General features: G+C 26.6%; 1 protein-coding gene across 4 annotated transcripts in view; it reads left to right on the top strand.

Moving 5' to 3' along the window:
• The window catches only part of LOC145838458 (monoglyceride lipase-like), a 55,464-nt gene that overhangs the window by 27,256 nt on the left and 15,694 nt on the right, over positions 1-12,514 (top strand). For all 4 annotated transcript variants that reach the window (XM_082946053.1, XM_082946054.1, XM_082946056.1 and 1 more), the window contains 2 exons: positions 2,600-2,695; positions 5,417-5,632. In XM_082946053.1, coding sequence (XP_082802179.1) covers positions 2,600-2,695; positions 5,417-5,632 — 312 coding nt within the window. The remainder of the gene's footprint in view (positions 1-2,599; positions 2,696-5,416; positions 5,633-12,514) is intronic.

Raw genomic sequence — 12,514 nt, 5'->3', positions numbered from 1 at the left:
ATCTTGATCTGGATTGAAAAACTATGACGCATCTGATTTATTTAAAATCTCTAACATTTAGAAAACATCAATTCTTAATCGCTTGTTTTTCAGCATTGTTCCAGAATTTCTTAATTGTGACGTCATATGTTAACCGCGAAAGCGTCATTTCTAGATGAAGTTGTAAAGTTCTTTTGGGACAAAAGCAGAAGGTGTTGTTAAGTGAGCTCAAGATTTATGTTTGAAGCTAAATTTTTTTCTTTCGGTGCTTTTACAAGCGTCTACACTCTACAGTTTAGATTTAACAGGATTTAAAAAACTGTTGAACAATTTTTTTAAAGGAAAAATTTCATCACAACTTTTTTCTCAAGCTTGACATTTTAAAAGTGAAAGTAAAACTAAAAATTACTATTTTTACATTTTACGTGTGAAAAAAACTGAAAAATATCTATAATCAGTTTCCTTTAAAGCTCAGCAAAATTATTTGAGTTAAAAAAATACAATTTAGTCTTTGGAACAATGTCTTGAGATTTAGTTGATCAAAAACATCAAACATGCAGTACTAACCAAAAACAAACCATTTGTTTTATCAACTAGTACTCAGGCCCAGACGTGTTCATCGAGAATGATTATTTTGCTTCTATATAATAAACACTTGCGTGTTTATAACGTATGTTTATATGCTTTTATGAAAAAATATTGCAGTCACTTAGCGACTTACTACTACACTTTAGCATCGAAGTGTTTCGATTTTTGTTGGCAATTTATAGATACTGCAAATTTAGTTTCGTAAAATTGTGCATCTTTGCATTGAAAGATCTGCACTTTAGAAATATAAAAACAAAAAAATAGTATAAATAATAATAATCGCAAAAAAACATAACTAAGCATTTATAAAACTTAATTGTCAGTATTAATATAATGAAAGAAATAAACATATCGTTTTAATAATATTTAATAGGCTACTACTACACACTTGTAACTTACTGTCTCAATTTTTACATTTAATACATAAAATTCATTATTTAGTTACATATTCAAAATTTGCAAAAAATAAATTTTCTTAGTTTTTAGTGTCATAATCAAAATTAGCTTAAAAAAAGTTTCAAGTAAATTAAATATTTTTAACATACTAACAGATTTTTCTAAATTACTCCTTATCGTTTTTTTAACTTGTTCTTATTAGAAGTTTTATAAAGCTTTGACCACCTGTGGTTTCCATTAAAAGCAATAGTGAACTTAACATTGAAAAACCTGGAGTTTTAAACAATTTTTAGAAGTATGAAAATGAAATTTAGATTAGATACAAAAATCTATCATATGTAATAATTTTTTGTGTAAAATTTAGAATTTTATTTATTATAAAACACATTTATATTACCATACAGTATCTTTTCAAAAAATTTATACTATTTACGATATTTTTTTCTTAAGTTCTATACTAATAATGAACAAAATAAGCTTGTAATTTAAAAAGCCTGAAAGAAAATAAGAAAACTTGGAAACATATTTTAAAAAACCTTTGGCAACCCTGGCTGAATAATAGAGGATATATAAGGGATAGAAGATATTGTTATGATCTGCATGTCTTTGTTTAATCAATCAACTTAGATTATTAAAGCTAATGAGGTATAAACTTTTTAACACAAACTAAAACGTGATACTGATTAAATGAAGTAAATACAGTAACCTGCCAACTAGGTACGCACTTCTTAGATACGAACTGCCAGTATGGTACGCACATTTTAGCCAAAAAACGCTGTGTTTAAAATGTTTTTCTTTTTGAAATTTAAAAACAAACCTAAAAGTGCTTGTAGAAAAGTATTATATTTTAAAATATATTATACTGTGTATTAAATTTAGATAACTTTCAACTAAACAGGGTTGTCACTTTACCTGGAATCCTGGAAAAACCTGGAATTTGACAATGTAGGCGAAAAGTTCTGGAAAAACCTGGAATTTGAGAAAATTTGAAAAAAAACCTGAAAAAACCTGGAATTTTTACAATTTTCGCATGTTCAGTCGTAAAATTTTGATTTGACGCAAAAAATCTATCATATAAATAAAAAACTTTTGTCATCATCAAAAAAATGTTTTATTAAAAAACATACTTACAGTAGCTTTACAGTATCTTTTCAATGTTTTTATACTATTTAACAAAATTTCTTACCTTTAGCTTAACTTTAAACTAAAAATAGACCTAAAAAGGTGTACTTTTTAAACCTGGAAGAAATTTGGAAAACCTGGAAAAAATTTGGAAAAAACTAGTGGCAACCCTGACTAAAGGAACAGAAAATAAGTTATAAACTTACAAGTTGTGTATCTTATAATATTTAAAACAAACACATTACAATTTTTTATTTAACGAAAATAACGAACAGTGGAATTTAAATTTCCATTTCCCTTTATTGAAACATAAGAATAAAAAAAAACTTAAAAGTTATACAAATTAAAGATAAACGAAAGTAATGAACAGTGCAATTAACATTTACATACATTTATTTCGTTAAACACAGTTATTAAAAAACAGTAATTAAAAAAAGTAATCAAGTAATATTTTTTTAACAATAAAATACAAACTTTGTTTTTATGCAGATTTTGAAATGTATATTGTTTTTAGAGATTTTTTCTACCGCTATTGTCTTTTACTTTTCCAAACTTTGTGTTAAAAACTATGTCGGATGATTGTGAAGTAAAGACTGATGAAAACGGAAAGGTAATTTTTATATTTAATCTGATTTTATTCTACGTAAGAATAAAAAAACTATTAGTATACTATGAAAATTAAATTATTTTAGTAAAGTATATTCTTAACTGGTAATTGTTACTAAACATAAATTAAAATTTTTAAAATACTTGGTTTTTGTTTTGGCTTATGTGTTATTTTGATGGCTCTTTAAAGAGCTTTACATGCCTGGTAAAACTAATTTACCTGTAGATGCTGCATCGCGCTATCTAAATTTGACCAATGAATTAAATGTCAAAGTGCTTTTAAAAGTATTCAGGTGTATTTGAGAAGGTAGAAATGTTTTATCTTTGTCAGCGTACTTTAGATATGACGCACTGTATTTTACAAGGACAAAGTAGATTAAAGGTGTTCGTCAGTTTACGATCTTGTGTTCTCAACAAGTTACATTCGTCGCACTAAGGAGAGACAAGAGTTTTCAACAGATAGTTTTCTGGGTTGGTATTACACAAAAAAATGAATCAGTTCGGGCTGAAATTGTCAAAGCTGCAACCGCAATTCACCTTATAAAAGCCCTTTTTAAAAGATATTTGCAGATTTTTTTCAGTTTGTGGTAAACAATTTTATAGTAGGTGGCGACAAAATGTTGTCTCTTGCAGAATTAGAGCGGCGCTCATCCGTTATAATGGGTTAGAAGTGGACTAATAATGGAATAGATGCTTCTCCACAATCAATTTATAGTCATTAATGGTTCATGGAGACTCACTCGAAGAAGCATAAAATTTCTAAGGTTGCACAATCGTATATCAACCAGTAGGTTTAAATCAAAGGAGTTCCTTGGCTTCTATGAATTATATCAAGCCATGATTTTTTTTGATTCTCTAAGTCTAGATAGTGTTGGTGACTATTCCAACGGTGACACTACCGGTGTACCAGTTACGAGTCAAATACAAGAAGAGCGTGTTCCTGTTTTGATGGTTCCGACTTGAAATGGTATGCCAATTGGCTTGAATCAGTTTAAGGACTATAATACGCAAGGGAGGCTTAGTAGTAAAGTACAAGGAAGGGTTTAGCATGGAGTTCTAGATAATTCAAAGTTGTTTTTAAGTGGATTCTCGCAGCATTTAAATTATGGTTTATTTTAAAGCTTTTAAAAATTATCTATGTTAGAACTATGTCCAACTGTTTTACCGATTTATTATATATTAGATAATTTGATATATTAGATAATTTGCTTGATTGCTTTCTTTGAAAATTATTTTTCCATTCTCCTATAAATATCTTAAGTATAGATTTTTTTGCTTTGAATGAATTAGGGGACTAGAGTTATTTAGCTAATTGTATCCTTTTACATCTTTTAGTTTTACAAATCGTTCAATTTATAAATAAATTAAAGAACTTAAGTAAGGAGTTATTTTGCAAAGTACGTTATTAGTTTGTCGGCTAAATCTCCTGCAAGCAGTCATTTACAAAGATACTTTAAGGATAGTTATTATTTTAGAAAATATAGCAATCTTTTGGTGAGTTCGCTTTTTTGAGCCAAATTTTTTGTGTTCTATTTTTACTATATTTACTATATTTTTACTATATTTACTAATTAATTTTACTAAATTTACTATAATTTTTACTATTTATAATTTAATTTTTAAATAGTCTTTAAATTAAAATTATCAAAATTAAACAATATTATGATTAACTAAACGAAGAGTTTTATATAATTAATACTCATTTATGAGTTAAAAGGAAGGCGCAAAGTATAATATTTAACCATAATAAACTTTTATTATTTTTAAATAGATAAATTTTTAAATTTAGTTTCAAAACTTAAGCTATAACAAATATTATAAACTATAATGTTACGAACAAACAATAAAATAAAGTGCATTAAAGTTAAAATAAAACTTAAATGCTTTATGTTCATATTAGACTGGGGAAGTTCTGGCTTTATGTGTATAAAAACATAATTTTACTAAGTTCGCATTTTCCGGGCTCTTTTTAAAGTAATCACTCAAGCGGCAGATTAGTTTATTTTTAAATCTTGGTTACTTTGACTTACTTTATAGTTTTTTTTTATTTGTTATTTAATTTTGAAAATCAATTTAATAGAAGTTTTTAAAAAATCTGATACTGGAAAAGTCTGATCTTTTTGAAAAAATAAGGTATTAAAAAAGTATATAAAAGTTTTATGTTAAACTCATGATGTTTAATCTTTGATTAGGGAGTTATTGATTTTTTTTTATTTGTAAAAAATTGCTTACGTCATACTTTGGATTGATTAGGAAAATGGATTTCAGTTAACTTTTGTAGACATAAAGAGTGCTCTATACTTAGTCAAATGCTATAAGTTGTTTAACTACAGATGGAGTTATAACATTTTTTTTATTGTAATGATATCAGTCAGTATGCATGTTTATTTAAATGAAAATATTCTTTAAAATAAACAAGTGTTTTTTTTGCTTTATCTTTGATTTGTTTTTATATAAAGTTAGAAGTTAATGAATTTTGATTAGAACCATAAGCCTAGTTTTAATTTTGATAAACACTGATTTTCTTTAATGTAGAAAAATATTAAAACCCTTAGTTTATTGTAGCAATTACATAACTCACTCTAAAATACTTATAATACAGTTCGTGATTATGATTAAGATTATATAATGAAAGCAATAAAAGTACAAAGTTAAAGTGTTTGTTGTACAAACTTAACTCAATAATTATGTAATAAATGATTTTATTTTTACGTATAACAAACAGGAATTTACCGTCAGTGAAAATGATCCGCTAAAAGTTAGAACGCTGAAATCACAAATGGTTCATGAACTTAATAAACTAGGTGAATGTTGTAAGAATTTGAGGAGTAGTTTTAAAACTCCATTCCTTGCAATTCACGGAAAAAATGATTCTGTAGTTGATATTTCAGTGTCAAAAAGCCTCTTCGAAGAGTCTCCATCTTCAGACAAAACTTTGAAGGTATAGAAATGATAAAAATCTTTATTTTTCATAAATTTTGAATATTAATTATTAAAAATATATTTTCAGAGTGAGATCTTTTGTAGAAACAATTGAAGGCTTTTGTGTTGTTTTTTATAGTAATATTTAGATTGTTCATATATCTTGTTTATTAAAAAAATACTGTTATAAGTGTAATTTAAATGCATTATTATTTCTTTACTAATAGTTTTATAAAACACGATTTCTTGTATTAAAAAAAGGAGAGTTTAATACTTAAATAGAGATTTCAAGTTGTTTTCAGTGATGTGTTTAAAGTAAATCATGTAATCTATTTTTATAAAAATGATGAAATTTATTTGTTACTAGAAATATTCAAAAAATAACGACAGTCTTTTATTTTAATTATTTTTAATATTATTCTCTGATAAATTTGATTATCTATCGTTTAAACTTTGAATAGGTATCTTATTTATGAGATAAATGTTTTTAAATCGATGACAACAGTTTTTTTTACAACTTCAATCCATATTTGATTTTGTTACAAACTTTGATAAAAAATATTTCTGTCAATAATCACGATGAGCACAATTTGTAAAGAAGTTTGTAGTAATAGCCCCTAACAAGTTTTTATTTTTTAAAAGTAAGTCTTATGTTTTACATAACTAAGCTCCTTGTTGTTTCATACCATTTTGTAAAACTAAAGTTGTTTTAAATATAAGCAAAGATATAAAAGACGCGATTTAAAAAGGCGAAATTTGACTATCTCACTATAAATACACCTCCTATTTATAATTTTTAAGCAATAATTTTTGAATTTTATAGTCCAATCTCTAATAATGTATAAACAAACAACAATCAATTATATATGTTAATAGTATTCACTAAATTAGTTATTTAGAAAAGTACGCCTCATACCAGTTATTTTTAATGTTTTAATAAGCATATATTTGTGAAAATATAGAAAGAAATAAAAAATTAGGAGGATATAGATTTTTAGAATGGTTTCATTTCAAGAAAAGTAAATATAATAAAATGATTTTCTAAGAGTTTGTATCAAAGACTTTCTACAAAACTAATTGTAATTCAAAATATAGTAGATTTTCTATTTTCACAAAGTTTATCCTACTTTATAAACTTTAAGCTTATAAATCAGACTCAATGTTGTCTTTTGTAAAAAGTTTTTATACCCATTATGAGCTTATTTTATTCAATCAGTCATTTTTGCTACGACTAAGAAAATAAGAATAATTTACAAGCTACTAAAACAAAATTAAACATAAATTTATGTTTGATTTTTACAAACTAAACAGTATTCTATCTTTATTACACTAACAAGTGTTTCCGTATGTTAACGGGTTAACACACTTCAACGGAGCTATGAAAATCAAGAAACTAGTCTTCAAGAAACTACCAATCAAGAAAATTACTTTTCATAGCTCCGTTGAAGTGTGTTAACCCCTTAACACACAGAAACATGTGTTATTGTAATAAAGAAAGAATACTGCTTAATTTGTTATCATTATATATTCCAGTGAGCTTGTTTCGCTCGTATCTTTCTTAACAAACGCTTAAATTTATATCTTTGAATAGTTATTTGCTTTTTTTTTTTTTTAATTTTTAAACTCACCATGCTTGTCTAAACTTTTTAAACCTATTAAACTAGTTTTTATACTAACTAGTTTTCGACTAGTCTATAACATTTATTTATTTTCGTTAGATTGAAATTTGAACATCATGCGTGATTGATTTGCTAAAAAAAAACTACGTTTTACAGCAACTTTAAAAGTCAGTATGTACAAAATTAAAATTTTCTTCAATGAGGTTCCTACTCATTAACAAAAAAAGACCTGAATAATAAAGTACAAGCAGGATTCATACGCGTTAGGCTAAATAAGTTTTTTAGAAAAATTAGGAAATGTCAGTTTTTGTCAGTTAAAATGCTTGAAAATTTGAGAATTTTTTTTTGTAAGTGAAAAAGTTAAGAATTTCTTAGAAAATAAGACAATGTTGGGGTTGCCACAATACCTGAAAAAACCAGGGATTTCAAACAATTTTTACATGTTAAGTAGTAAAATTTTGATTTGACACGAACAGTCTACCGTATAAATAACAATTTTTTGTCATCATCAATTTTTTTTAATAAGCTCATTTAAAAGTAGCTTTACAGTATCTTTTCAATGTTGTTATACTACTTAACACAGTTTTTAACCTTAAACTTAACTTCAAAATAAAAATAGACCCAAAGATATGTACTTTTAAAAACCTGGAAGATATTAAGAAAATCTGGAAGAAATATCTCAGAAACCAGTAGCAACCCTGCAATGTTAGCAAAATGTCAGTTTTTTGCTTTTTTAATCTTAGAAAATGTATAATAGTTTTAGAATATGTTATTTTTTTAAATATATTATTAAATTTTGAATTTTTTTCTAAGTGACCATTTGCCTTTTGTAGGCAATATGTCAATATTTGACAGAATAAATGCTTGAAATTTTGAATTTCTAAAAAAATTGTTAATCAATTTCAGTAAATTTCTGAGTTTGTAAAACAAATTATGAGTGTATATTAATAACCTTCTTGCTAGTAATGTACTTTTAACTGACTTAGAAATAAGTATATTTATCATAAATAGAGGGCACCAGTTTTGCTGTAACACAATTTATAAAAAAAAATTAAGAACTGGTAAGTTAGCACTCCGACAGTAAAAGGTTAAATATGTCTAAAGCACTCAAGTGACAATTCAAGTTCTATCTAACTTTTATAATCGTTTCTAGAGGCCATATCTAATGAAAAAATTCGGTAAAAATATGTGCCAAAATGTTCTATTATTAATAGACTACGCTATTACAATTAATCTAATAAGTTATAACAGGTTACATTGTTTTATCTGGTTAAAAGCTAAACTGTGAGCCGAACAAAAAAGGTTAGGAAAAATGTCAGTATAAATTGGTCTAGATTGTGGAACTTCAGTCTAAAATTTAAAAAAAATACTTATGAGCCCTGAATAACTTAGTACAGAAAAGTGAAGCTAATAAAAATATAGTTTATATTTTAAGTATAATGTTTTTCAAAAGCTTTTTATTTGGCATTCAAAAGACTATATTATTGATCATTAAAATTTAACCGATTAATACATAAGTTGTTTAAAGCTTGTTACATTGGCAGATATGGTAGTTGTAGGCCTCCTTCAATTACAAATAATTTTGTATTGAAACTTTTTGGCAATGTTTGTTTTATTTTTATTCAGTTTGTGTTTGTTATCAAATGCAATAATTATTTTACTTTTATCAATTTTAAAAGTGGCTTGCAAGGAACTATTCCTCTTACAACTGTCCATTACAATTTCTTTCCAATTGTTTAGGATAATGTTCAAATCATTTATGTCCCGTTTGAAAAAAATCCGATATATTAGTTGGGAGTGCCCAAGATTTTTTTCCAGCAATAAGCTCTTTGTACAAGATATATTTTTGTATGTTCTTTCTTTTATTCAACGGACATATCCAAATCACAGTGGGCTGAAAAGGTGGGTCTAGCGGTTTGTGATATATGGTATATTATCAAATTCCACCCGATTTTTTTTTATTTGCTATATTTATTAACTTATTTTATATATTAAAAAAAATATTTTTATTTATTTATTTATTTTTCACTATCACTGTTACCCCTAACCCTTACGTAAGTGGTTCTCGAATTTGACTGGGTGGATTTTGATCGGGTGGATTTTGATCACGGAGGGTGGATTTTGAACGTGTCCGATGATATATAAATGTCACAAAAGGCACTATTTATTATACATTTTAAAGTTACTTTTAGTATTACAAATGGAATAAGGCGGTTTGTTTTTGTTTAAAAGTGGTTAAAGTTTTAATTTGTAATGAAATTTTAGGACTAGAAAGAGAAAAAAAACTATTAACTACTTCAAGAGAGTCACATTTACTCCCAAAAATACCTAAAACCTAAAGAAATATGTATACTCTCTTTAAGATACATATTTTAAAATTTATTAATAATACAAAAAAAAAAACTAATGTTCGACTTGTTTACTATAGTTTTCTACGCATTAAGCGTTTCATCAGAACAATAATAAAGCTAACAGCAAGTTTTTAAAAAGAATTACTAAAATACACATAATGACGTGTCAAATAAATTAAAGTTGAATAATATTAGTTAGCTAATCTTAAAGATAACTTCTGTACAAGTTTTCTTATGTTTTGTTTTGTCTTGTATGTTCTTATTTTTAGTTTTCGTTTGTTGCTTATTTTTTTGTTATTGACCAATGTTTTTGTTCATTTAAAAACATATTTTTGTTGTGAAGACAGGGTTGATGTTTTTTTTTTTATTTAGCGATGACTCTTTTTTAGTTTTTTTAATCTCGTAGTTTTCTAGGCTACGTAAATTACTTTTTTATTTTCGGTTTTGATTTAGTTCTGCAGAGTATTGCCCATTTTAGATTATAGTCTTTATTAGCGTCTTTTAGTTCCCATATGTAGTTTAATAACTTTGTATTATGTCTTTTTAATTTATTATTAAAGCTTGCCTTATGATTACTGTATCTATTTTTGAATGTTGTGCTTGTTCAACCCACGTAAAATTTTGTTATGTTGTTTGCTTTTATTATAGCTCGGTAAATTATATTGTTTGATAGGCAGTTATTGTTTAAAGGACATTTTCTATCCTGCAGTTGCAAATTTTTTCTTGTTGTTTGAGGTTTAGGTTGTTAATACTTTGTTATTGTTATTAGGATTTTTTGTTTTGAAATTATCCATGCAGCTATAAGAAATTTTAAGTGTGTTCCTGTTAGAAATTTTGTGGTATCGGTGGTTTGTTTCAAACAGTTTTTTTACTAAGTTTAAGAATTATTTGCCTATTTTAGTGGGTACAGTTAGGGAAAAAGGTGGGTTGAAATAAATAATTTTGCTTTTTGTTGTTTTATTTACTTTCTGGTATGTTAGATTGAATTTGTGGCTGGCGGATTCGATGGCTGATTGATAACTATATTTTATACGATTATATGATTATTGGTTATTTGATAAATTGTTTAGTCTTTTGTTGATACTTATAGGTAATCGTTTTAATATTTGATTAGGGTGGTTGCTTACTCACATATAGGATATCCGAGTTCTGTTTTCTAAATGGGATGTATGTTTTGTTGGTTAGGTTTAACTATATGTCTAGGAAGTCTGTTTGAATTAGACCTGAGTCTATCGTTGTTTTGAAACCCAATTTATTAAAAAACTTATGTAGCGCTTTTGCTGTGTTTTCTACGGTTATCGGCGGTTTTGATTATATGACCGCGAGGCCATCGTCTCTACAAGTTCCAAATCATTCGTTGTTGAATATATTAATTTTTTTAAATTTTGCTTAGCATAAATGGTCCTACCATGCTCCATTGTAGGATCCCATGCAAACCTTAAAACGGTCAGTTGTGTTTATTTTTTACCATGTTTTATTTTCGTAAAATAATGTGGATACGCATGAATGTAATATTAATTTTTGGTCGTTGTCTGTGATTAGTGTGAACTTTTCAGCAAGTTTTAATAATTAATTAAGGTTGTTTTTGTCATGGATGGGTAAAATTTAGTGATAATGAATTTTATGAATCGGGTTTTAGTAATAATTTTTTTATTGAACCAGTTGACAATGCTGTCTGTGTTTTTCAACTGGTCTAGTTTTGAGCCTACCATTGTTCTTTTGTCTATTGTGTCTAGTTTAGCTTTGGTATAATTGTTGAAAGGGGACTTAGAGGGGTTCAAAACTCTACAGTTTAGTTTGTTTGAAAAATATTTTTTGTTGTCTTTGATTGTGATAAATGCGGGTTTTTGTTCTATTTTTTAATTTTGCCTTTTACGTTGTATTTATTAATAAATTGGTAAGTTTCTTCATTTAATTTTTCGATTATGCCCGGGTCTGATTTTTGTATTCTGATGTGATATTTTCTTTCAAAAGTTTATTGTAAGAGTTTTTGTCTATTTCGTAAATGTTAGTTGATTTGTCAGAAAAAATAAATAATTTGTCGGAGTATGTTATATTTTTGATGTCTTTTTTCAAAGTGTTTAATAAGTTGTTGTTGTATTTTTAAAATTTAATATTACTAATTAACCTGTACAAAGCGTTTTCAAAATTAGCTAACCTTGCGTCCGGTGGTGGTATGTTTCTTGCAGGTAAAACATTTCTTTAATGGTGTTTGTCTTCCTCTTGATGCTTCTTTTTGTCGGGTCTCTGAATCTCAAAGAAACTTGCGCGTCATCTCAGTTATTCTACGAAGTTGAACTATATAAATTCCTTGACATACTTTCTGAAATATGAAAAAAAGTATTGTTTGTGACGGGTGTTTTGAAAAATTTAACTCTTAAAAATACTTTAAATTACCTGAAAAACACGCGTCAGCTGCAGTTCTAAGGTCGCTTCTGATTGGCTAATGTTTTACTTATTTTTTTTTTAGATTTTACGTAATGAAACTTTTATTTTTTGATTTATTTTTTATCTATTTTGGTAAGATGGGTTAGGGATAAGGGTGTAGAATAAAAATGTTGGGTAAGGTGGGTTGGGGTTAAGGGTATAAATGTTCTTAATGTTCTGCTGTATTATTAATTTACCTCATTTGCATAAACTTGCATAATGTTGTGAATGAAAACATTTTCAAAAACTTATAACTGCAGCTGACCCGAAAAACACCAATGAATTTACAGAAAGTATAGCAGTTTTTGAATTTAGAAATAGTGTACTTTTCTTTTTAAATATCCAAAAACTTTAGAATATATCAATTAACATTTCACCAAAGAAAAGAAAGAAACTTTTTAAAAGTATTTTTAAATATACTTTAAGGTATTTTTTATCTTGCCGTGGACCTTAATTTTGAATTTTTGACACAAGCTTTAAGATTTTTCAAATCGTTCTAAATTT

Source organism: Thalia democratica, chromosome 6, assembly GCF_965202585.1.
Source record: "Thalia democratica chromosome 6, ktThaDemo2.hap1.1, whole genome shotgun sequence".
Classification (NCBI taxonomy): Eukaryota; Metazoa; Chordata; class Thaliacea; order Salpida; family Salpidae; genus Thalia; species Thalia democratica.
This window is presented reverse-complemented; position numbering and strand designations above follow the sequence as displayed.